The sequence below is a fragment of the Hydra vulgaris genome, chromosome 11 (genome assembly GCF_038396675.1).
Source record: "Hydra vulgaris chromosome 11, alternate assembly HydraT2T_AEP".
NCBI classification, from domain to species: Eukaryota; Metazoa; Cnidaria; class Hydrozoa; order Anthoathecata; family Hydridae; genus Hydra; species Hydra vulgaris.
In genome coordinates, this window is record NC_088930.1 from 17,197,501 (window position 1) to 17,222,951 (window position 25,451).

At 26.4% G+C, this 25,451-nt stretch overlaps 1 protein-coding gene across 4 annotated transcripts in view; it reads right to left on the reverse strand.

Moving 5' to 3' along the window:
* LOC100202909 (WD repeat, SAM and U-box domain-containing protein 1) overlaps positions 1-25,451 on the reverse strand; it is a 72,217-nt gene that overhangs the window by 38,504 nt on the left and 8,262 nt on the right. For all 4 annotated transcript variants that reach the window (XM_065810308.1, XM_065810310.1, XM_065810309.1 and 1 more), the window contains exons 3-4: positions 12,625-12,730; positions 12,416-12,449 (exon numbers count right to left, since the gene is read on the reverse strand). In XM_065810308.1, the coding sequence (XP_065666380.1) occupies positions 12,416-12,449; positions 12,625-12,730 (140 nt within the window). The remainder of the gene's footprint in view (positions 1-12,415; positions 12,450-12,624; positions 12,731-25,451) is intronic.

A 25,451-nucleotide genomic window follows, 5' to 3' on the forward strand; every position in this document is an offset into this window, starting at 1 on the left:
TTTTCTCTAAGAATGTACCTGATAAACAATATATTAGCATAACAGAGGGTGAATGGAAAAAACGTTTTGCCAATCATAAGTAACCCTTTAAAAACAAAAAGTATTCAAAAAACACCATGCTGTCAAAATATATATGGGAATTATAAGATAAAAATATTGAAGATTTTATACTGAATTGATCCATCCTTGAAACAGCACCTGTATATAGCAATATTTCTAAAAAATGCATACTATGCCTACAAGAAAAATTTGAAATTACTACACATGCAAAACAAGAATGTTTATTAAACAAAAAATCGGAATTGATTTCTAAATGCAGGCATGAAAATAAGTTTCTCCTAAAAAATTATAAAAATTAGTGAACTCAAATATTAGTTACATCAAATCCCCCCTTTTCTAATTTTTGATATAAATTGAAGTTTTTTAATTTGATCATTTATTTCTGATGAGTCTTTATTGATGAAACACAGTGTTAAATGGAAAAAACTTTCTTAAGTGATTTTCTACTTATTCATAATTGCTCAATGTTCTTTTAAGAACATTGAGCACTCTATTTTATAGAATATATTATATATATATATATATATATATATATATATATATATATATATATATATATATATAATATATTATATATATATTTTTATATATATAATATATTATATATATTATAAAAAATAAATATATATATATATATATATATATAATATATATATATATAAATATATATATATAAATATATATATATATATATATGTACATATATATATATATATATATATATATATATATATATATATATATATATATATATATATATATATATATATATATATATATATATATATATATATATACAAACATGCATACATTCACATTTATACACACATATATATAGTAGTTTCTGCTAAATTTAAAAAAAGCTAATGTTTTTTAATTAACATGTTTCTGCTCCCCATGTGTTTAACATAACTATACCAAGACTAAACTTTATAGACTTTCTAATTTTAAATAACATTAAAAAAAAATTTAAACATGTAAACGAATGGTTTTAACTAATAAAATAAATTAATATAGATAATATTAGATTTAAAAATAAAATACTAACTGCGCAAAAATTTTGAGTAAAAAAGCGTGAGAACAAAAAACATTTGATTTTTAGTAACTTTTTAATGAATTCATAACCTTGCTACACTTGAATAGATTAAAGAAAAAATAAAAAAACTAGTTTTTTTAAAAATAAAACTTGTCAAACTTGAAAAAACAAGTAATTACAATAAATAAATTATGAACTTATAATGAACAAATATTTTTACATATATTTAACTTTGCATGTTGACACATGCCGAGACTCAGATCAGCAGTTGTATGCCGTCATAAAGCAAAGATAGATGTTTTGCGTCGGCATTGCCAAATGCCAACCAGAATTTTGCAGGCTGCATCAGGCTTGGTCGGGAAGCGGGAGTGATCGCTCTTGATTACTGACCACGGAAATAATATTTCATTGCGAAAAACTGGCCAGGTTTTGAAGTTGTTTTGAGAACATTTAAGTTTATGTATGTCCGTAAAACAAAATTTTTGTTTTACGAACATACATGGAAACATACATAAACTTGAATGTTCTCAAAACATCTTGGTGCGGAAGAATAAAAAAAATATTTGCGAACACTAAAAACCACCAAATCTACGAACAAACTAATTCTATTGGTTTAAAAAATACGCTGACTAATATTATTCTATTGGTTTAAAAAATACGTTGAATTAATTTAAAAATTGTATTACTCAAAATTTGTTGATATTTCTAGCATAAATTGTTTACGAATATACTATCTAACGAACTATTACTTTGATACTATGGCTCATTCTCTGAGCCACATCTGCAAAGCCGTAAATCTTATAAACTAATATTATTTGTTTACAAAAATAAATGTTTTAAGTATATATTTTTTAAATTGTCAAAATTTTGAAAGTTTATTATGTATTATTAATTTTTATTAGTATAATGTAATTTTGTGTATCTGTTTTATATTCTAATGTAATCTTTTAAAGCAATTTTTATGATTTTTTTGTAAACAAAAAGACTTTTAACAATAATTGTGTTTTCAATGAAATTGTTAACAATTATCAAAATTAATAAAACTAATTTAAAATAAACATAAAAGAAGTTTCTGGCTACTAAACACAAACATGCATTCAAAGTAACTTGTGCTATATATATATATATATATATATATATATATATTTATATATATATATATATATATATATAATTTTTAAGTTCTTAGATATTGGTTTACTAGCTCTAAATATTTTCGCTTTAGTTGCCATTCTTACAAACTCGTTATACTTTAACTTAAAGTTACTTTTTTCTGCTATAAATACTAATTAAAATTAAAAAACCCACTCACTTAACATCATCAGCGATATTGTGAAGCAGTTCCACTTCTTCTTCATAAAGTATTTTTAACCTTTTTAGTTGATTTCTATCTAGTTATTTTAATTTCTACAGTGAACTCAATGATTTAAATATTTGATTTGTTCATCTTAGTAAGAAGAATTGTTTCAAATATGTTAAAATTTTCACGCAAAACATAAAATTGTTATTAAAAAAAGTAACTTTTTTATTTACAAAATAATTTAGCTTAAATAAAACTAAAGCAAGCATTAGTTTTATTTGAATCTTGTTAGACTTTTCAGGGCCAGGGGCTATTTTTATTTTAGAGGCCTTTTTATGTGCCACAGTGTAAAAATGACTAAAAAAAATCTTCTTGTCTATTTCGGGGCCAATAACATTGCAGGGCCTGAGACTATAACCCCCTTTAATCCTAACCCTCTTTAACCCAGCAATGGAAATAAGACACGAGTATATAAATAAAAAATTATATTTAACTCTTTTATAAATAAAAGAACATTTGTTTCCTTATTAAGCAATCATAAGATGTTACTTTATATAAAAAATGTTGCTTAATTTTATAAAAAAATCATTTCAATATAGTTATTTATTCTGTTCATATTGATATCAAACCTAATATTGATAATTGTATATGCTATAATTGAGTTGATAGATCACTAAATTCTTTTGGTGCTAATTTGATATTGTTATTGCAATGCTTATTAATTATATTGCTGAAAAAAGACATTAATGACTGTTGGTCATGTTTGTTGGACACTTTTGTTTAAAAATTTTTTATTTCTAGTATTGTAATTGATGTTATCAAGGTCAATAAAATCAAATTGTTTGAATAAGTTGATTGGTTTTTTGTAAAAAATTATTTTATTAGTGCTCTGCATAAAAATCGATGAAAACTTGGTAGGTTGTATGCTTAAAGCTGTTGATTGACTTGAAATATATCTTTGTTTTGAATATTAATTTTGATTAGTAAAAATAAAATCATATAGTATGCATTACTAAGGTTTTGTATTTATTCGTGTAGAAAATTTAACTACTTAGGCAGTAATCAAAGTTTGAATGAATATTTTCACGAATTGTAAACAAACTTTGAAGACCTTCCTGTTGTTGTAAAGTATATAATCAGGTCAGGAAAGGGAGTAGCTTCAAAGTTTGATTTAATTTTGATAAACCTAGAGTAGAAATTATAAGAGTCTTTTGAGTTATTAAAACTTTTCAGTTCTTTTTTTTTTTAATAACTTGTTAATTTTTTGTTTCTTTATTTATTAAAACCTCATCTCGTTTTTTTAAACATTTCAAAAATTGATAAATCATTTGTTTTTACCTAATTAAAATAATAATTGTTGTGCAGTTGCATTACATATTGGTTCATTTTAGTTGAGATTTAATAATAAATTTTTTAAATAGTTGTTAAAGCGTTGAATATTAATAATTGGTGGCTTATACCAGCAGATAAAATTGTTTTTCAATTTGTTGTGCATCACTAGGAAATGAATAATCTTGTATTCAAAACTGCTATTCGAAAATAAAACTTTCAAACTATTTTTTATGTAGATGAAAATGCCACCTCCATTAATGCTGTCTTTTCTGTCTCTACGCAGAGACCTGTAATTATTTGAAAGAAACTCTTTAGTTAGATATGTACCATTAAGTTTGGTTTCATTAGGCGTTATATCTATCAAATTTAAATATAATATTGGTTTGATATCTGTGATTTCGACTTCATTGAGTTTATTTAAATGCAAAATCAAAAGAGAGGAAAAAGTAGTCTAAGTTGTAAATTGTGGGAATGTTGCTATTGTTATTAAAGACATTATTAACTGAAGTCACTTCGTTTGTATCAAAAGTTTCAGTTAAATAAAAGCTCATTATCAATTAGTTTATTGGTATAATTAGTTGGGTTTGTGTTGCTATTGTTAAGCTGATTTTAATAAGAATATGCTGGCACTAAAAAAAGTCATTCTTTAGTATATATTTTTTTCAATTGTTGATCCCTAATGCCATAGCAGTATTTTTTATTTTCATGATTTGTGTCAAAGTCATATCTAAGCTTGATATTGTTATCAAGTGTGTATTTGAGATCTTAAAAAAAAAAGAACCATTAAAATTGATTCTTTTTTTTTAAAGATTTTTGTCATGTATTCTTTTGTTTTCTGTTAAATCTATATTTACAAAATTTTTTGCCAATTTTTGCTTTAGCTAAAGCAGTAATAACAGTTTTTGCTGAGTGGAATTCGATTGGTATGTGTTTGATTGCCTTTTGTTTTTTATTAATCGTGTAATCTTTTTAACTAAAAAAACAAGTTAAAAAAATTACACTTCATTTGTTACATTTAAATTGATGTGATCAATTTCACTTATTATAATGTTGGTCTCGCGGTTTATTTTTTCTTCATTGTCTTTAGTTACTTTCACAACAATAGCTGCTTGAAATTCTTTAGCTATGCTATTCTTATCACCAGATATCATTTGGCTGTATAAATTCCGTACATTAGGAATGTTAATGTTGGTACCCTCTATTTTGTTTTCACCATTATTTGTTTCCAGTTCATCTATTCTTTTTTTAATTCATTGATAACTTGATAAAACATTGATAAAATATTGATAACTCTCTCTCTCTAGAAGTGTATTGACTAGTTAACTTTGTCTCTCTCTAGAAGTGTATCGACTCCCTGATTAACTCTCAGTAACCATAGGACAAGATTTTTAAGCCAAGTTGTTTTTCTCCGGCAAATAGGTTATCATAGTCTATACCAAAAATTGATCCCATATTACAATTTTATATAAATCTTTAACAATAATTTGTATATATATAAATTTATAATTTTTTCCAGTTTTTAAGTCATAAGTAACCAAAAATATTGCTTATTGCTTATTAACACAATAAAACTTAAGCTATTAATGCGTTTTTTTTCGTGATATATACATATAATAGTAAAACACCTAATATTAATTGTATATTTATAAATATACTAAAATTATCTGCAAATAATATATATATATATATATATATATATATATATATATATATATATATATATATATAATTTTAAACATTTATATCATATTATATCATCACATACATTATATCATATCATCTATATAAATTTAACATAATACAATTTTAAGCTTTTATAAAAATTCTCTCCCTTTTGTTTGTTATTGTATACAATATCTTTATATATGTTATAATATGATATTATATATCTTTATATATGTTATATAACATCAATAGAGCTTTAAAAACATTTTTTTTGTATTTTCTGGATCATACATAAATTATGCAACGCTAAATTTAAACAAAACAAATAAGATCAAAAGTTTTACCTTGCAGAGTTTTTAATGAAACTCAAAAAAGCCCTTTGAGTTAAAAGAAAATTGCACAAAAGAACAAGTGATCTCCTAATACTACGTTTTAAATATATTTTGCGTAAAATATATTTAAAAAGTAGAATCAGATTATTAGAATTAGAATGTCAGAATTAGACTAATTTAACCACAATCAGATAGATAGATTTTAATCAGATAGACCAACAATCAGATAGACCAACTATTTAACTACAATCTGATCAACTTTAGATACATAAAGTTTTTTGGGATGGTATAAACTATGTAATAACTGCATTTATATCTCGACCCCTACCGGGCCCCTAAATGCCAGTCCGACCCTATATATATCAGGCCTTGTTAAGAAGTGTTACGCAGCTTGCATTTTGCTTGCGAAAAGGCGATTTGCCTACGCGTTCAGCAGTTTTGCGCTACGCAAAAGCTTATATCTTTTAGAATATTTAAATTACCTTTTGATTGTCGTTAACGTGACATTTATTCAAAAGAAATAAAGTCGTAAGTAAAAGCATTTAACCGCAATTGTAAACTAATAGATTTTTTGTTAAAGAAACAGCTTGTTAAATAATTTTTTTGTTGTTGTTAAAAATTAGTTTAAAAAAAATTAAGTGTTTTAAGTTTTACCTTAAGGAATTAAAAATATAAATTTCTTTTAAATATAAAATTTATTTTTAGTCATAATAGTTTAAAAAATGCACGATTTATTTTGATGTAAATATTTTATTAATAAGATATTTTGTTTATTGTTAATTCAATAACGTAAAGTTTTAATGACGTTCGTTTAATTTATGAAAATAAATTATGATCACGAATATTTTATCGGTAACTGATAAACAACAACAAAATACTCTTTCTTGTTTAAAAACATTATTAAAATGAGTTCACAAATTAAATAAGAATTATTAAAATGTTTTATTTTTATTATTAAAAATGTTATTATTAAAATTATTAAAATTGCTATTATTATTATTATTATTATTAAAAATGTTATTATTAAAATTATTAAAATTGCTATTATTATTATTATTATTATTAAAAATGTTATTATTAAAAAATTATTAAAATAAGCATTATTAAAATGAGTTCACAAATTAAATAAGAAAAAATTTATTAACAGTTAATAAAATAACCAAAAACCAACTGTAAAATCATAAGAAAATAAACAAACATTATTTTACGTTTCATGAAAAAATATTTTTTTCAAAATAAAATTTAGTTCATATTTGAAAAAAATAATAAAAATGATTTTTTAAATAAGAACTTGGATTTTATTTGTAACTTTTGTAATAGTGAGAAAAAACAAACTGTTTGTATGATTTTTAACGCGTTAATAAAATAACTTTAATTACAATGCGGTACTTGAAAAGACGCGAGTGACGCAGTATAACTTCTAACGATGCAAAATATATTTGATGAGTTGAGTTACTTAGAAATGCATTACGCGTTTTCGCTAGGCAGCGAAATCTCGTAACAAGGCCTGATATATATACACACTAACGTGCAAAAGTCTTTGGTCAGTGTGTGAACTGTCTATAAAAAACAAACTATGCTCATTCATTTCATCAATTTATTACAAATATATTTCTCAACAATATTTTAATTTAATAACTTTACAATATTTTACTCTCATCATCGAGAGAGTAACTTATCTAATTTTTCAAAACTTAAACTTTTCCAGATATCTTGAACACATTCCCATAGACTATTTATATTAGTTAAAAACATTATGTGTACCCTTCTGTCCGGCTCATCCCATAGTTTCTCTATATGGTTTAAATCAGGTGATTGTGATGACCAAGTCATGATTTTAGGTACTTTATGCTTTTCTTTTGTCTTCAAATAATTTGCACATAATTTAGAAGTGTGTTTAGGGTCATTGTCTTGTTGAAAGACAAACCCTTTACCAATATTATAAATACCAGATGGACCCGCATGATGAATCAAAATACTATGATACACTTTTTATCCATTGTTGTTTTGGATTAAACTAAATCACCAACTTTTCCTCCTCAAAAACCACCCCAAATCATGACATTACCACCACCCCAAATCATGACATTACCACCATCCCAAATTATGACATTACCACCACCGTGTTTTACTGAACAACTCAAATATTATTAACATGTTCACCTACCATTCGTCGAACATATAGATATCTTCTGGTTCCAAATAATTCAAACTTTGATTCATCAGTCCAAAAGACTTTTTTCCATTAATCTAATGTCCACGATTTATGATCACTTGCCCATTTAAACCATTTTTGTTTATTAACACGCTGTAAAAAAGGTTTTTGACATGCTTTACAACCATTTAGTCCAACTCCACGTAGTTGCCTCTTGACTGTATCAACTGATATAGGATTTTTTCTTTTTTTATTCAATTCTTCTTTAATCATAGTGGCTGGAAGTTTTCTACTATGTTTGCGCATATATGTTTATCTTTCATCTTTGTTGTGCATCACCGTCTTCGCATTTTTTAGTTGAGTTCGTCCCTGTTGTTTTTAATCGTGTTTATGTGTATATTACACTTGACTTAGGCATTTTCAGTCTTTTTGTTATTTTATTACACAAGTATCCTTCTTCAGATAAAGTCTGAACTTTCGCACACAGCACAATTTAATATTCTGTTCTTGTATTCTTATTTTCTTTGAGTAGAATACTTAACACATGACCCATCATATCTATCTTTGATTTTGCTCAAGAATAATCAAATTTTTTTGTGTAAAACAGAATTATTATTTTTACAGTAATATAATTTTTTATTTTAATGAATTTCAAACAGAAAAACAAAAAGATGAAAAAAAAAGAAAGATTAGACCAGCAGCTCAAAATTAAGTTAAATGGGAAAAAAACTTTGGTGCTTAAAATTTGTAAACTATTAGGGCAAATTGCTAGACGAAAACTTAGCCTGGACTTACCATGATATCAATATCTCTAATAAGTTGAATAGACCCCTTATCATTTAGTCAAAGCTAAGAAATTTCATACAACAAAAAACTTTAAAATCTATTTACTATGCTTTATTTCACTCTAACCTCACATATTGCCTTCTATCATGGCATCAAAACATAAGTTTTGTGAATCACCTATTTATCATCTGGAAAAAAGCAGTCAGGTATATTGAATTTCTACCAAAAAATTCCCATACATTTACATCTTTTAACCAATTACAAATTTTAAAAGTGCATGATAGAATCAAAATTGAAAATTGTTTATTTATTGACAGCTGCCTTAACAAAGAGCTTCTTCCTATATTTTATAAATGGTTTACTCTACGCAGTGCAATTAGCTGTCAACTTACATAAAATTCTTGTATAAGTGCACTGAGTGTGTAAATATATAATTCAAAATCCTATGGTAAACATTCTTTTAAATACTCTGCATTAATGGACTGGAATCAACTTCACAATAAATGAAAAACAATCCCTTTTTTCAATATTAAAAAATATATCTTCAAAACTAAAATTAAATACTCCTTGTTACATCAAGATAAATAAAAACAACAATTGTATTATTGGTGATAAAAGATTTTGCAGCATATAAGATATGATATAAATATGAATGTTGACTAATAGAAACTTTCTGTGTGTGTATTACTTATATTATTTTATTTTATTTTTTGTTTTATTCATGGTCTTGCATATCTAGTTTATTCCATGATATCGCCATCTAAGCATGAACCATTTTTATTATCAAGACTTGTATCAAGTCTTTTTTTAAACCATAAAACCTTCTACGCCATTAAATTGAGTAGAATTAAAATATTTAAAAAAATTATCCCTTTAACCTTAAATTTCATATAACATCTTATAGCAATAAATGCAGGTAAACTGTAAATTTTCTTATTTTCTGGCTTGGAATCAATTTTTGTTCGGCAATTAAAAAAGTTTAAAATAAAACTGTAAATTTTTACAGAGTCAACAAATTTGAATGTTTTACACCATTAAGCAAGGCTGGAATATCTGTTCCAGCAGCCAAACATTGTATAGACAAATTGGAGGAAATGTTTGTTCAATGGAAAGGTCTTCTGAACATAAAAATTGAAAGACAGAAAGACATAAGATGAAAGAGGATGTCTTTAGGATCTTTTTGATATTACATATTCTGATAAAGTAGAAACATATAGAAAAAAATGTGCTCAGGATAGAAAGGAGAAGGAATTAAAGTGGTGGTGACATCAAACTTGATATCACCACCTAATGGAACTATTAGTTGGGGCTGCGTTTGAAAAGACTATAATTGGCACTACTACTAGATCAGATATTTATTTTAAAAAGGTTTAGAGACGAATGGAAATGTACGGATGTTCTCAAGGAGTGCGATTTCTAATGCCTGGGGCCGTGTACCAGATGCGATGGATATCAAAAGTTATTTAGGCAATCAAAATGTAGCTGTTCCGCTGCCTTTTTAACATAATGGCATCAGAAGAATGTGGTATCTGAGATCTAGTTACATTTTTTAACTCCTCTGATAAGTACCTATGGTACTTATCAGAGGAATTAGTTGGATTAGCCCAGTTTGACACTAGAATACAACATGATTCCAAGAGAATGATGCTTGCTGCCATAGAAGAAGTAGCTCCAGATCATCCATCAAAAAGACCAACCATAAAATCTGATGCATTGCTTGGCGAGCGATGTCTGGAACAGTTTTGCACAACCAATTCTAAGAAACTGTTCCAGAATCTGAAACTTCCTGAGTCTTTGCTTTCTAAAGATCCTTCTCAGTGGGAAGAAGATGAAACCTACCACTGAGGATTACATGAAATAAAAAGTCTAGCTGTTGACAACGATAGGGTTGAACAAGGTGTGGCCCTGATCCAGGATTTTAAGAAAAAATTAATCAAAGACGAGGATCAACTTAAGTTTCTTCTTCAAATTGTCAGTGAACATTACGGTTAATTCCAGATTGCACCAAAAGAAATCTTGTAGCAAACAGTATTAAGTAAAATCTCACTCTGAAACAATCATATCAGTGTTTTGGACTATGCATTTTATATTATGACTAGTTTATAGTAGTTTTTATTTTTATTTTCATTTTTTTTTAATCTGAAAATAAGTTATACAGATGTTAAGTCGTCAAAAACTGAAAATAAGTGAAAATCAAAACCGAAGTGTCCCACAGGTAAAAACTTCAAGGCTTGAGGGCCACCCCTAAATACCATCCAATTGGAATGATTTTTTGCATAGATTATTTTTTCCATAATTGGCACAGACTGAAAAGGTGCCAGGAGATGATTTCAAAATTTTTATTTTATAAAAGGCCACCCTAAAATATATATATATATATATATATATATATATATATATATATATATATATATATATATATATATTTATATATTTATATATTTATATATATATATATATATATATATATATATATATATATATATATATATATATATATATATATCAGGCCTTGTTACGAGATTTCGCTGCGTAGCGAAAAAGCGTAACGATTTTCTAAGTAACTCAACTCAGCAAATATATTTTGCATCGTTAGAAGATATATTACATCACTAGCGTCTTTTCAAGTACCGCATTGTAATTAAAGTTATTTTATTAACGTGTTAATCATACAAACAGTTTGTTTTTTTCTCACTATAACAAAAGTTACAAATAAAATCTAAGTTCTTATTTAAAAAATCATTTTTATTATTTTTTTCAAATATGAACTAAATTTTATTTTGAAAAAAATTTTTTTTTCATGAAACGTAAATTAATGTTGGTTTATTTTCTTATGATTTTACAGTTGGTTTTTGGTTATTTTATTAACTGTTAATAAATTTTGCCTTATTTAATTTGTGAACTCTTTTTAATAACGTTTTTAAACAATAAAGAGTTTTTTTTTTGTTATTTATCAGTTACCAATAACATATTCGTGATCATAATTTATTTTCATAAATTAAACGAACGTCTTTAAAACTTTATGTTATTGAATTAACAATAAACAAAATATCTTATTAATAAAATATTTACATCAAAATAAATCGTGCATTTTTTAAACTATTATGACTAAAAATAATTTTTATATTTAAAAGGAATTTATATATTTAATTCCTTAAGATAAAACTTAAAGCACTTTATTTTTTTTAACTAATTTTTAACAACAACAAAAATAATTATGAAACAAACTGTTTCTTTAACAAAAAATCTTTACTTTAATTTAACAAAAAAACTTTACAATTGCGGTTAAACGCAATTTACTAATGACTTTATTTCTTCTGAATAAACGTTACGTTACGTCACCTTAACGACAATCAAAAGATAATTTAGATATTCTAAAAGATATAAGTTTTTGCGTAGCACAAAACTGCTGAACGCGTAGGCAAATCGCCTTTTCGCAAGCAAAATGCGAGCTGCGTAACGCTTCTTAACAAGGCCTGATATATATATATATATATATATATATATATATATATATATATATATTATATATGTAATGACTACTTAATGTGCAATCAGTAAATTTTATATTTTACAATATTTTTATTATAAGATAACTAGGCACTCAAAATGTAGCATTTTTGAATTAAAAAACACATTTTTAAAATTTAAGATAATTGAATCACAAAATATTTATAAACTAAAAAATTATATATCTAATTTTTTAATTTTAAATATAAATAAGAATTAAATTCACAAATATTACATACTGGATCCCATAGAATAACAGATTTGTCAACAGAACTAAAAAAAAAGAAGTTTGAAATACTAGTTTAAAAGTAGAAAAGAAAAAACAACCAAGCTAAATTATAACTTTGAAAATAAATGTATGGAAAAAAGTAAGCAAAAAAAAGTTGGCAAATATTTATCTAAATACATACTTTACATTTTTTAGTATTGACTTAATAAAAAGACTTACCACGAGCCCAGTAAATCGCCATTAACAGAAAATTTGCAGTCAAAAACTGGAGCACTATGTCCTTCCAAAACAGAATATGGTTGGATAGAACATTCTACAGAGTATGCTGCAATTTTAAAAAATTATACTGCAATTATAGTTATGCTATGAAAGTGTAATACCTATTTCATTCAAGACTATCATAAAAAGATAATTTCTATGATGAAACTATACAAAATTTATATTTAGTAAAAATAAGATAATTTATCATTAGGGTCAGGGTGATTAGCATTAGGGTCATGCTGTATTAATCTCCAACAAGGGAAAAGAAAGAAGTAAAACATTCAACAGAAGTAAACAAGAAGGCAACGATATTTGAATTTAGGAGGAAATTATTCTGAAAACTTAAAACAATAAATCATTAAATTTATGTTAAATGCTGTTTATATTTTGCATGGTGTTAAAGTTGCACACTTTAAATTTTGTGTTGAAGTATTTAAAATTCAAAATTTAAAACCTTTGTTTTTTTCTTAAAGATGATTTAATGCTCTTCTCAGACTTAAAAATCTTCTATTAATCAATATAATTACTTTTCCGCTAATCATTTTATTTTTCGCTAATTATTACTAAATATAGTTACTTGGTTTATTCCTAAATATGTTAACTATTCCCGTGACAAATCTCATTACCTTTTTTTAAATTTTAGTTCGTTATTCCAGCTACATTCAGTCTGGTTTTAAAAGCAAACACTGCATAATAAAGTGCATTTACTTTTACAATTTATCAATAGTTTAATTTTAAAGCTATTAATACCAGTAGTTTTGAAGAACAATATTTGTTGTTGGATGTTTGTTTTCTAATTTACTGAATTATTTAGTCTTTTTACCAAGTTGATCTGTTAACTGACTTAATGTGTTTACTGGGTTAGCCTGTTTATTAGGTTAGCCTGTTTACTGAATTAGTCTGTATACTGAATTAGTCTGTTTACTGAATTAGTTTGTATACTGAGTTAGTCTGTTTGAGTTTGTGTTTTTAAGTTGTTTGTTTAATTGCAGTGCAGTTTCTTTTAGGTTCAATTTTGTTTGTAGTCTTTTTTAGAACATTTTAATTGGTTATATGCTTGGCTTAATAAAGTAAGTTTTTCTTTTTAGAACAATTAGAAAGCTGATTCCGATATGGGTAAGTTTACTATTCAGTTTTATTTTTAGTTAGAATTCAATTTATATTGATTGAACAATTCTATAATTGTTATTGTTACTATTTTATTTTAAGTCTGTAAAAGGGTTTAAAAGATTATTAAAAAAAGTAATGAATAACAAAAATTTAAAATTATTTCTTAAAAATTATTCAGACATTTTTGTTCTGCTTTTGACACAATTTTTTGACACAATTTTTTTATATTTTACACAATTTTTTTATATTTCACACTATTTTTTTATATTTTACACAATTAAATAGAACTTAGTAAGTTATTATTTTTGGTAGATTCAGGCATAACGGGTGATGCAGAAGTTATCGGACAAATCCTAATTTCATTATTTGAGCATAATAATTAGTTTTTGTGGTTTTATGCATAGACATAAACGTTCTATAAAATATAAACTTTATTATTTGAAACACAATTATTTAAAATGAGGTTAAATGCAGCTGAATGAGAATCTTTTCGAAAGCGACTAAAAATGTTTTTTGTAAATAAACCTAATATAAAAATAAATAAATCGTAAATCATTTTGAAAAGGAAGGATTTGCTCGAAGTACAATATATGATAACCTAAAAAGACTTGAAACTGTTCATTCGTTTTTTGATAGAAAGCACTCTGATCGTCCGACATCCTGGAATAGAGAAAAGATAGCCGAATTAACGAGACTTGTCAACAATCGAAAAGGGGTCAGTCAGAGAAAAATAGGTATTAAATTCGGTGTAAATCAATCGAAAATTGGTCGTCAGTTAAAAAAAAAATGAATATTAAATATAGAAAACGTGAAAAGACTCCAAAATACACTATAGAACAACAAATAAAGGCAAAGAAAAGAAGCAGGAAACTAGTTAACCAACTCTATAACATAAAATCGCTTCTAGTCATCGATGACGAAAAATACTTTTGTTTTGCAGGGGACAACATGCCTGGAAATTCTGGATACTACACAAACAATAAAAAGACATGCCCAGAAAGTGTACGTTTTATAGAAAAAGAGAAATTTCAAAAAATTATTAATGTGGATAGCCATATCTGACCGTGGTATGTCCGAGCCATTGTTTCCCACTTCCAAGGCTGTAGCGATCAATTCATCAATCTATATTAATGAATGTTTAGAAAAATGACTTCTTCCATTTATTCACAAGTATCATGGAGACTTTATTTATTTTGGCCAGATCTAGCAAGTTCTCATTATTCTAAAGATTCTCTAAATTGGATGGACCAAAATGTCTATTACGTTGATAAAGAATCCGATCCCCCAAATGTGCCTCAAGCACGACCAATTGACAATTTTTGGGGACATTTGGCACAGAAGGTTTACGAGGGAGATTGGCAAGCTTCAACAGAGCAAGTTTTGATTGATCGCATTAAACTAAAACTACAAGATATTGATTTAAACTTTTTACAGTCGCACATGAAAGGCGTCAGAGCAAAATTGAGATGAATTGTAGATGGTGGTGTTTTTTCATATAAAAAATAATCTATTTTTATTAAAAGATAAATGCTTTATTTAAAAAAAATATAATAGTAGTTTGTTTTTTTATTTATAAATAAGTTATTGACGTTTTTATTTTGTCCGATAACTTCCGCATCACCCGTTAGTAAAGCATGCGACCATTAAACTCGAAACGATGAATTTCGTTTTAAAACATGTCACTAACATGATTTAAAATAATCTTTTTTGCATAATTACATTAAGTAATGATAGTATTAATTTAAAAAATCAACAAACAAGTCAAAATATTTCTCTTAATTAAAATGCCATCAAAACAGTTAGAAAAAAGAATAAAAATCTGCACAACTATCTGCAAAATCCTTCTGCATTGTTACTTTCAAACGCTAAAGCATCTGAATCTAACAAAACTACTGTTTATATGGTCATAAGCCAAAACAAGAGCTCTCTATCTATCAAACAAGCAAAAGGATCTGGAAGAAGGAGTAGCTTTAGGGATGAGAAAGCAGCAATTAGTATTTAACGATCATTTACACAAAATCCTGGCTTATCGAACAGAGAACGAGCGAAAAGGTATAAAGTTTAGCCAAAAAGTATAAAGTTTAAAGGTATTGAGTTTTTTGTCAGGAAAGTTATGAAATTGAACAATTTCATAACTTTCCTGAAATAGTCTTATTGAGCCATCAAATATCCAAACTGATTAGATAGGTAATCACTGACTGCTAAAACTCAAGCTTGAAAACATTATGACGAATTAATTATGGATGACAAAATTTACATCAAATGTGACTTCAAACAGCTCTTAGGTCCAAAATTTAACACTTTAATTGTTTATGGACATGTCAGCAACAAGTTCAAGTATAAATCATAGGATAAATATGGTAAGAAACTTCTCTTGTGGCAAGCAATATGCAGCTACATTTGAGATCTTGAGCTTTCCTTACATTGTCAACTTCAATGTTTACATCAAGGAGTGTTTGCAAGCTAGACTTTTGCCATTTTATCGAAGTCAGGATGTCCCAAATTGGTTCTGGCATGATCTTGCATCTTGTCATTATTCTAAGAAGACCGTAGAGTGCTACAATTCAAGAGACATCAAAATAATACCAAAGTGGTTGAATCCACCAAATTGCCCACCGTTCTGTCCCATCGACAAATTTTGGGGAATGGGCAAAGGATGTTTGTGTAAGAGTGGCAAACCAATAAGTACAGCTAAACTTTTGATTAGAGAGTGGACATTAGAAGAAAAAAAAATTGCTAAAGACAATGTGCAGAAGTTGATGTCGTCAATTAATGTAAATGTTCGCTTATTTATTCGAAATAATGAAAAATTGAAATAAATACTGAAGTTTTTGCATTAGTTTAATTATTTCATATTTTTAAAAATTTTTCATCATTCCAAACTTAACAACCATATGCTTTAAGCTTTTTTTTTTGAAATACTCTTATTCAATTCAAATCCAGTATCTTGTATTTGTTTTTATTATTTAGCATTTTAATATTTTATTAAGGTGTTGTATTCTCAGTAGCAGCTGCTACTACTGATGATGTCTTTCATTTATATATAAATATATATTTTTTATTTTTACATTGTCTTTAGGATTAAAAAAACTTGCTTTTTTTATTCCTTTATTTTTTTAGAGATTATGCATTTACTTGAAAAATACATGAATCTAAAATTAAATTTATTCAAAAATGAAAAATTTTAATGCTATATTTATAATATACTATATATACAATTTTTTTAAACTATGAAACCATCTAAGTCAAAATCTTCGATCGATCTATGTACACTCTGATGCATCTAGACCTAAATAAATCGATACACTCACTGTGCTTATAGTTAACTAATAAAGTTGGTAAATGAATGATTAAATCTACATCAAAAACAAAAAATAAAACAATAAAATAAAGTAAAAATGGCGAAAACATGTAAAACAATTATAAAAGAAATAAAAAAAAAACCTAGTCTATAAAGTTTTTAAAAAAATGTTTATTTTATTTTTGCAGTTATTTAAAAAAAAAGTTCAGAGTAAAACTTGTTTACTCAATTATTTTATTGCTTGTTTCATCAAAGTTTGTTTCATCAATGTTTGTTTAATCAATATTTGTTTCATTAGTGTTGGTTTTATCAATGTTGATTTTATCAATGTTTGTTTCATAAATGTTTGTTTCATCAAAGCAATTTAAGCATAGTCATGAATAAATATTGATTCAACTTAGAGACTTAAAACTAAAGACTTAAAAAAGATTAAGAGCTTTAAAATAAACATTTAGTGATGAACATAAAGAGTAGGGGGTACCAAACCAAATATTTTCCGTTCTCTGAAGTCCCCTGAGACTTGTAATTAAATAGATAAAAAAACTAGTATCTGTAAAATTTTAAATGCAACTTGCTTTTTATAAAAAAAAAAAACCATTTTTTTAGTGCAACAAAATTATAATACACTTTAGGAAAAAACTTTTATAAAATGTCTTTTATAAAAAAGACGCCTCAATTTAAAAAAAATCAATGGTGGGTAGTTTTACCATTTTTTTTGAACCACTTCAATCACTCTAGAAGGTAAAGAATCATACAACTTTTTATGTACAAGATGTTAATTGCATCCCAAGTTAGATGCAATTAACATTTGCAACTCAGTTATTCTTTTATTTGAAACAATGAAATGTTTCAAATAAAAGATTACCTTTAGCCTTCTTTTTTTGCCAATAAAATGAACTTCTGATTTACTGTGATACCCAATTTCACATCAAATTATTACACCACCACCACCCATTTAATGCTATTGCTGTGTTACTGTTTCTTTACACAAACTGTGAAAATAACAACTCCATCTATCCGATTATTTCTCACATATCTCTTCTTTCCATATCACATGGTCCTTTGCAAAAGTTATTCAATCGTTTTGTTATCAATGGTGGTTTTCGCTGATTTTTTTTGCACGAAAGGTCAAAAGCAATTGGAGGCTTTTTTCAACAACTTCTGCCTATCATGATCACTTAATATTGATGAATATCCAGAACTTTTTTTTATTCCATACATATAAGGACTAATGGAATGACCCATTTTTGCTAACTTAGAGAGCACTTTTTTCTCATCTGAACTCAACAGTGCAGCACAACTCATATTAATTAATTTGTTATTTTTTACTTAATAAAAAAAACTTAAATTAATTTTTTGACAGTTCATAACAGTTTGCAGTTAAATAATCCTATGTGGTGATTATATCAAATAAATTTACATAATGCCCACAACTGTGGTTTATAAATAAAACGTTTTTTGTAAGAATGTCTTTTTTACACAAAAAAAATGAACTTATTTAAATAAAAATTTAGGTAAGTTAAAAATGATTTTTTTAAATTGTCATTATGTTTCTGTTTGGCCCAAGCATATAATATTCTGATATAAATTTAAAATTATTTTATAAGTTCTTGTGCATATTTGCATTTTTTTTATTTTGGGGGTGCCTTATCATTTTTTTGCGTAGTGTACCCTTGGACCAAGAATAGAACCTTGCAGTACCTCAGAAGTTACATGAAATGAAAAAGATTTTTAGCCTTTGAGGATGACTTAATAATGGGGTTAGAAAGAATCAATTTAATAATCTAAAAATTTTTCACAGATACGCAATATGAAGCAAGCTTCTGGAGAACTCTAGCATGCCTAATTTAATCAAAAGCTTTTGATATGTCAAGAGCAACAGCCGTTGCCTTGCTGTATCCATTTAATACACAATAGAATCTTTAAGTTAAAACTTGCAAATAATAGAGAGAAGACTGATTGATTGAGACAATTGGGCAATAGTTATAGGGGTCAGAGTGTTTTCTAGAGATTATAAAGATTGGAACCTTGGATGCCATTTTTAAGTAAGCAGAAAAACAAGATTCAGTCAAGCCCTTATCAAATAGTTTAGAGAGAATTGAAGAGAGTTCTGTACTTTTGTAAGACTATAACACAAATATTGTCTGGACTACGAGCCAAAGAATTTAATTGAGAAATAATTTTAGCAACAGAAGCTAGAGTGATTTGAACGCCTAACAATAGGTTAACATGTTTAACCGGAATAGCAGAAAGACTATGGTCATTAGATTTAAGAGTCGAGTTGAAAGAAAAGTTCTTTGCAAAAAGTTCTGCCAAATCCATAAAGAGGTAATAAGATCAGACCAATGAAGACTTACCTTTGTTAATGACATTGTTGAAGATTTTCCAAAAGTCTTAGGAGTCTAACTTTTGAGATAAGATACAAGATTTTTCTGTGAACATTTAACTGAGATTTAGTAATCTGAGAACATTCAACTGAGAAAAAAAAAAGCTGTCTGAGCTTTGCATCAAACAGCTTTTTTTTTACTTTGATTTCTTGCAATAATAAAAAGACGCTTATTCTCAAGAGAGTTGTTCTTGTGAAAAAGATTACAACTACAATTAGATATAGCAATTGCACAAGAAGCCATAGAATAGAATGAGGCTTAAACTGAAACCGACAAGAATGAATAAAAGCTTCTATAATATAATAAGGAATAAAAGATAAAAAGAATAAAATAACAAAAAAAAAAAATAATAATAATAAAAAAATAATAAAAATAATAACAAAAGGAATAAAATAATAAATAAAAGGAATAAAAGGGATAAAGGAAATAATAACAAATAAAGGTATGCCCTAGGCCACTTTATCTTTCTTTTAAAAAACATACTTTACACTGGACATCTGTTTAACATATCTATAAATCTTTAAATTAATACTTACTCTAACATATTCTTACTTCTTTCCTGAAGTTTGTAAAATAGCATGTGTTTCAAATAAGCAAAAGTTTATCGAAACAGAGGGAGATGTGGGGGAGAGGGAGGTAATTGAATGTGTTAATGATGGCCCTAATAAATAATTTTATTGGATGCTGCATGTCAGACGAAATGGAACAGAACCTCATGCTGGTCGAGAGAGACAATAGAAAAAATCTTAAAAAGGACTTAACAAAGAAGCAGTTCAAAAATATTAAAACTTTTTCAATTGGAAATATATTTTTAAGAGAGTTCCTAAAATCCATTAATTTTTTTTCTTAAAGTTGAATTTTTTTCAAAAATACAATTTTACAGATATCACTTTTATATGGATGAAAAATGTTTTTTACTTATTTTTTGGTATTTTTAGCGAATGTGGAACTTAGAGAATGGGAAAAGCTTAAAAGCTAGTTTTTTTTTTTTTTTAATACACCTTAATAAACAAAGCTAAGTAATGACTATTGCAAAAAAATTTTATTAACTTTATTATCAAGAGTATTGTAAAAAAATATTAATAAACAAACATGAACAAATTTTTGCATATTTACTTAAAAAAGTCCTGAATCATCATCTAGAACTATTTCTAAACTAGTCAAAGACACATTTAACTGCTTCTCAGATTCTGCGAGTTTACAAGGAATGTTTATTAATCAGTTTCAACTCAGGATCTGGAATAATGAAGGGACTTGCATAATCTTGGACTGTCTTTCTATGAAGAAGCAAATTGAAACAAACATCTTACAATTTTTAGCAAAAAGTAAAGGTTTCTACAGTATTCACTCTTATCTAAAAAATAAAAATTCAAGTTCAATGAAAAATAGCAAAATAGTATGAAAACTCTGGTGACAAAACTTGTCAAACTATATTTGGATAAATACCTGGTTACAAAACTTATAATGGTGTTAAGCATGGAGATGTTAACAAATATAAACAAAGCTGGAAAAGTTTAGGAAGAAATGGAATTTCTAGCAATTTGTAGCTGAGGAAAAAAATTTGTAACTTTAATGATAATGAATGCCAATCACTACAAAAAGAATTTCTTGGTAAATGGTCTTTTGCTTTTTCAAACAACCTTATGTTCTTGCAAAGTTTTTAACTGATTTAGCCTTCTGTCACTACGCTAAACCAACTATCAACTGGTACAATAAAAATGTTGCCAAAATCATAACTAAAGTTCATTATCTACCAAATTGTACACAGATCCATCCAATAGATAAACTTTTCACTATTTGTAAGTATTAACTAAGTAAGAATTAAAGTGAAGTTAATATGGAATTCAAGCTGCTCAAAAAGCAAAGAAAAATGTGTAATTAACTTTTGATGAGGAAAACTTGATGAGGAACATTATGTGTTAAAATAAGTTGAAATAATATATATATATATATATATATATATATATATATATATATATATATATATATATATACAGCAGTGTACACTCGGTCGGTCGCCAGAAGGGCAATTGAAAATAACTAGTTCGTTAATTTTGGTTGCCCGTCAACTTTTAGAGTTGCCCTTTGGTACTTTTTATAACAATTTTTGCATTTAGCGAATTTCCTGCATATTCTAGCCAATTTTCATTACAAGGCTATGTGTAGACTAGAAGTAATTTGCATTAATAAAAGTAATATTGTAAACTATAGATAAAATTCATTTTTCTACTTTCAAATAAAGCACATGCCAATATATAAGTCATTAGGTTTTTCACTTGAACTGAGCACTTGTTTTATCAAAAAAGTATGCACTCTTAACAACAAAGAATTGACAAATAAAAAAAAAACAATTTACAAGTACTTCAAAACCCGTTGTTTTTAATGTGTTGTAATTATAAAGATCTTATTTGTTACAGAAGCTTAAAAACTATTGATATTTTGAAAATATTTTAAATATCGCATTGTAATTATATTTAATTTTAAACCGCAATATAAATTATTTAAACTTATTTAACAAAAATTATTAATAGAATTTAAATTTGGTATTTAAAAAAGATTAAATTTCCTTATAATTTATTTCTTAAAACAATCTTATACAATTTATTTATTTTATTTTTATGTATTTAATGTAGTATTTTTAATAAAGATTATAAACAATTTCTAGATAGATTTTATCAGTTACCAATAAGATATTTGCAAAGGTAATTTATGTTTGTAAACGTATTACAACAAAAGAACTTTACACAATATTGAATTAATAAGAAGCAAAAAATACTTTTGTGAAAAGAATTCCCTGAAACAAAATCACTTCTCTTTTTAGAAGAAAAAAAAATGATTTCCTTTTGCTTATAATAATCTATGATAAGCTATGATGGAGATATCTATGATGGAGAGATTTATACTTTACATAATGAATTAGTAAGCAGAAACTAGTGACATTACATTTTTTCTTTTGTTGTTTGTGAACACGCTTACAAAGGTTTCAATAAACAATATTGTTTTTTTTACATATTGTTTATTGAAACCTTTTTTTTTTTAATTTTTAGTTTCATTAAGCTTAAACTTTTTTAATAAATAGACTTTAATGTAAGCTTAAACAATTCGAAGATATCACTTAAAATATTCAGTTTATTAAATTATATTTGACAAAGAATATTTGATATTCCAGCGTTTTGAATTTTATTTGATGTTTTTGATTTTTAAATATAATAGTCATTAATTAATAGAATGTGATCAAACCTGTATGAAATCGAAGCAATAAGTGAAGTTTTAGTTTGATAAATTATAACGCCAGATATTTATTTATAAGATATTTTAAAATATTACGCTAGATATTTATAAATATTATGCTAGATACTTAATTTTATTGAAGTATTCGGAGTAATCCCTCCCACTTCATCACAAGGCCTGTCATGCATATTAAGCAGGGATAATGGTCAACTTAACATTGAACAAGGATGATGAAACAAGATCAGTACAAGACTGTCCTACAGACTAACCTAATTCCACAAATATGACAGTGGTTTCCTGATGCTGAAAAAAATGTTTTTATGCTACATGTCATACTGTAAAATCCATAAAGACCTTTTTGCTAACGAGAGCATCAAGCTACTTAATAGGCCTGGCAATCTTTAAATACGAACTCTTGAAAATCTGTGGGAGCTTGTCAAACGCGAAATCAGTGCTGACATAATAACCAATAAATACAAACTCAAAGAAAGACTGATTGAAGTATGGCATTGAGATCCAGATGTTTCTGATCCAGAAAGTATTGACATAAATAGTATGTCAAGGCATATTAAAGCTCTTTTAGAGTCAAAAGACTCATCACTAAGTATTAAGTTTCATAATATGCTTTGTATGTATCAATATATAGATTACAGTGCTTGAAGTAAGGCAGGATGCAGCGGGATGTCATCCTGTCACATTTTTATAAAGTAGAATATATAAATATATATCAGTTTTTAGAGTTGGCATTTGACAACGCTTACCTAACTGCTGATATAAAAAGTGTCAGAGGTTAGCAATTTTTAAACAATTTTTTGTCTGTGTTGTTATGGTGAAACTATAATAACATAGTTATCTTGTTATGGTATGCTATGCTAATTGTTATTACATACACCCTTGTTATGCTCAAAACTTTGAGAAAAAAAATTGTTATGCTAAAATTTGTGTCAACCTGATGTTGACCACAAATAGCTTAAGGTTGGGAATTTATAGATAACCTTATAATTAACCTAAATTTATTTGATCTATATTAGGATTAAATAATATAAATTTATTTTATTGAATTCCAAGAACTGATATATACAACCCTTGGAATTAGGAAAAATGCCGACCTCAATTTTTTAGAGATTGTCATCAGGATGGCAAAAAAAAATTTAATGGCAAAACTTTTAGGTCGGCAGTTAGGTCGGCATTGCTGAATGCCAACCCTGTATCCGAGGGCTGTATGTATCATATATGTATGTATGTATATATATATATCAAGCAGGGATGCGGAGTCCCAAAAGGACTCCGGCTTTATATCTCTACTTTTTTCAAGTCTGTAGTGTCCAGAAGCTCTAAACATGTTTGTTGACTTATTATCTGCTATAATAAAAAAATTCATGAAATTTAATGACTTGAAACTTATCGTTTTTAAGCCCAGAGTCCTGGAGTCCCGGAGTCCTTGCTGCCATTATACCTAAGGACTGTGGACTCAAAAAATGATTGTTCCTCTAACCAAAAAGTCCTTATTTTTTTCCTATTAGTAGTCCATAAACTTATTATATTTTTAGAGCTCCTGGATACCAAAAACTAGGATAAAGTAATCTTTTTGTGACTTTCAAATCAGGAGTCCTTTTTGGGACTCCGCATCCCTGATATCAAGACTTCCCGGGAAGCGCGTGCAGTCGCAAGCCTTGTACGTCCACGCTTAAAGTAACTTTTTTATACAACTTGACCAAGTTTTTATAAAGTAAGTGTTTTAAGAATTAGCGGCAAAATAAACTAGAGAATAAAACAGCAACACTTAAAGAAAAGAACTGAAGACTACACGAAATAAAAAATCTAAATAAAATAAGCTAAAAAAAAAGTAATAACAAAAAAAAAAAGAAAATCATTGTCAAAAAAATAATATACCTAAATATTTTACTATTTGTTTTCTTACTTTTAGGGCGTTTTTTATTTTCCACTACCAAAACTAATACTAGTCGAGGAAAAAAGTAGATGAGAATATAATGAAAATAAAAATATTTTTTGATATAAATTTTTTTTGTGACTTTCTCAGTCAGTATATAAAGTAAATACTTTATAAATTGTGCTAGAAACACAAACAATTTTTAAATTTGTTTTTCAAATCTTTTTGCTAACCTTTACTGTTTTTATAAATGCAAAGGAAAGCAAGAAAACTAATTGCTATTTATTTGTAAAAAAAAAATATTCTTTTTAAACAAGTTTTTCATGTAAAAAAAAAATGAAACAATAGTGCAATACTTTGTGGGCTAGTGCATTGTTACTGAACTTGTATACTGAACTTTCTTAACGAAATTTTTAGGAGCCTATTAAAAACTTTTTTTTAAGTTTTTGAATAAATTTTTTTAAACAGAGCAATTGTTATGTTCATTATCTCTAGTAATTCGAATTAATGTTGGAAATTGGGCAATATAAAAAAAACTATTTCAGATATGCATCAAATGCGGTAAATACATCTATTAAAGAAACTATGTATCCCTTTCTATGTTATTTATTTAACTTATTCCGTCATTAACAAAATTTATTAATCAAATAATATTTTTTACAAATAAATAATAATATATTTTCTTATATAATTCCAATATTTCTATAATTATTATATTTCTTATTATATAAGTATTGAGAAAAAAGTCAAATATAGCAAAAACTTTTTTAAAACCAAAAAGATATGAAAACAAATAAATGAATAAACGTAACAAACGAACAAACGTAAGAAGAAAAATTTAAAAAAATTTCTTATAGTTCTAGCG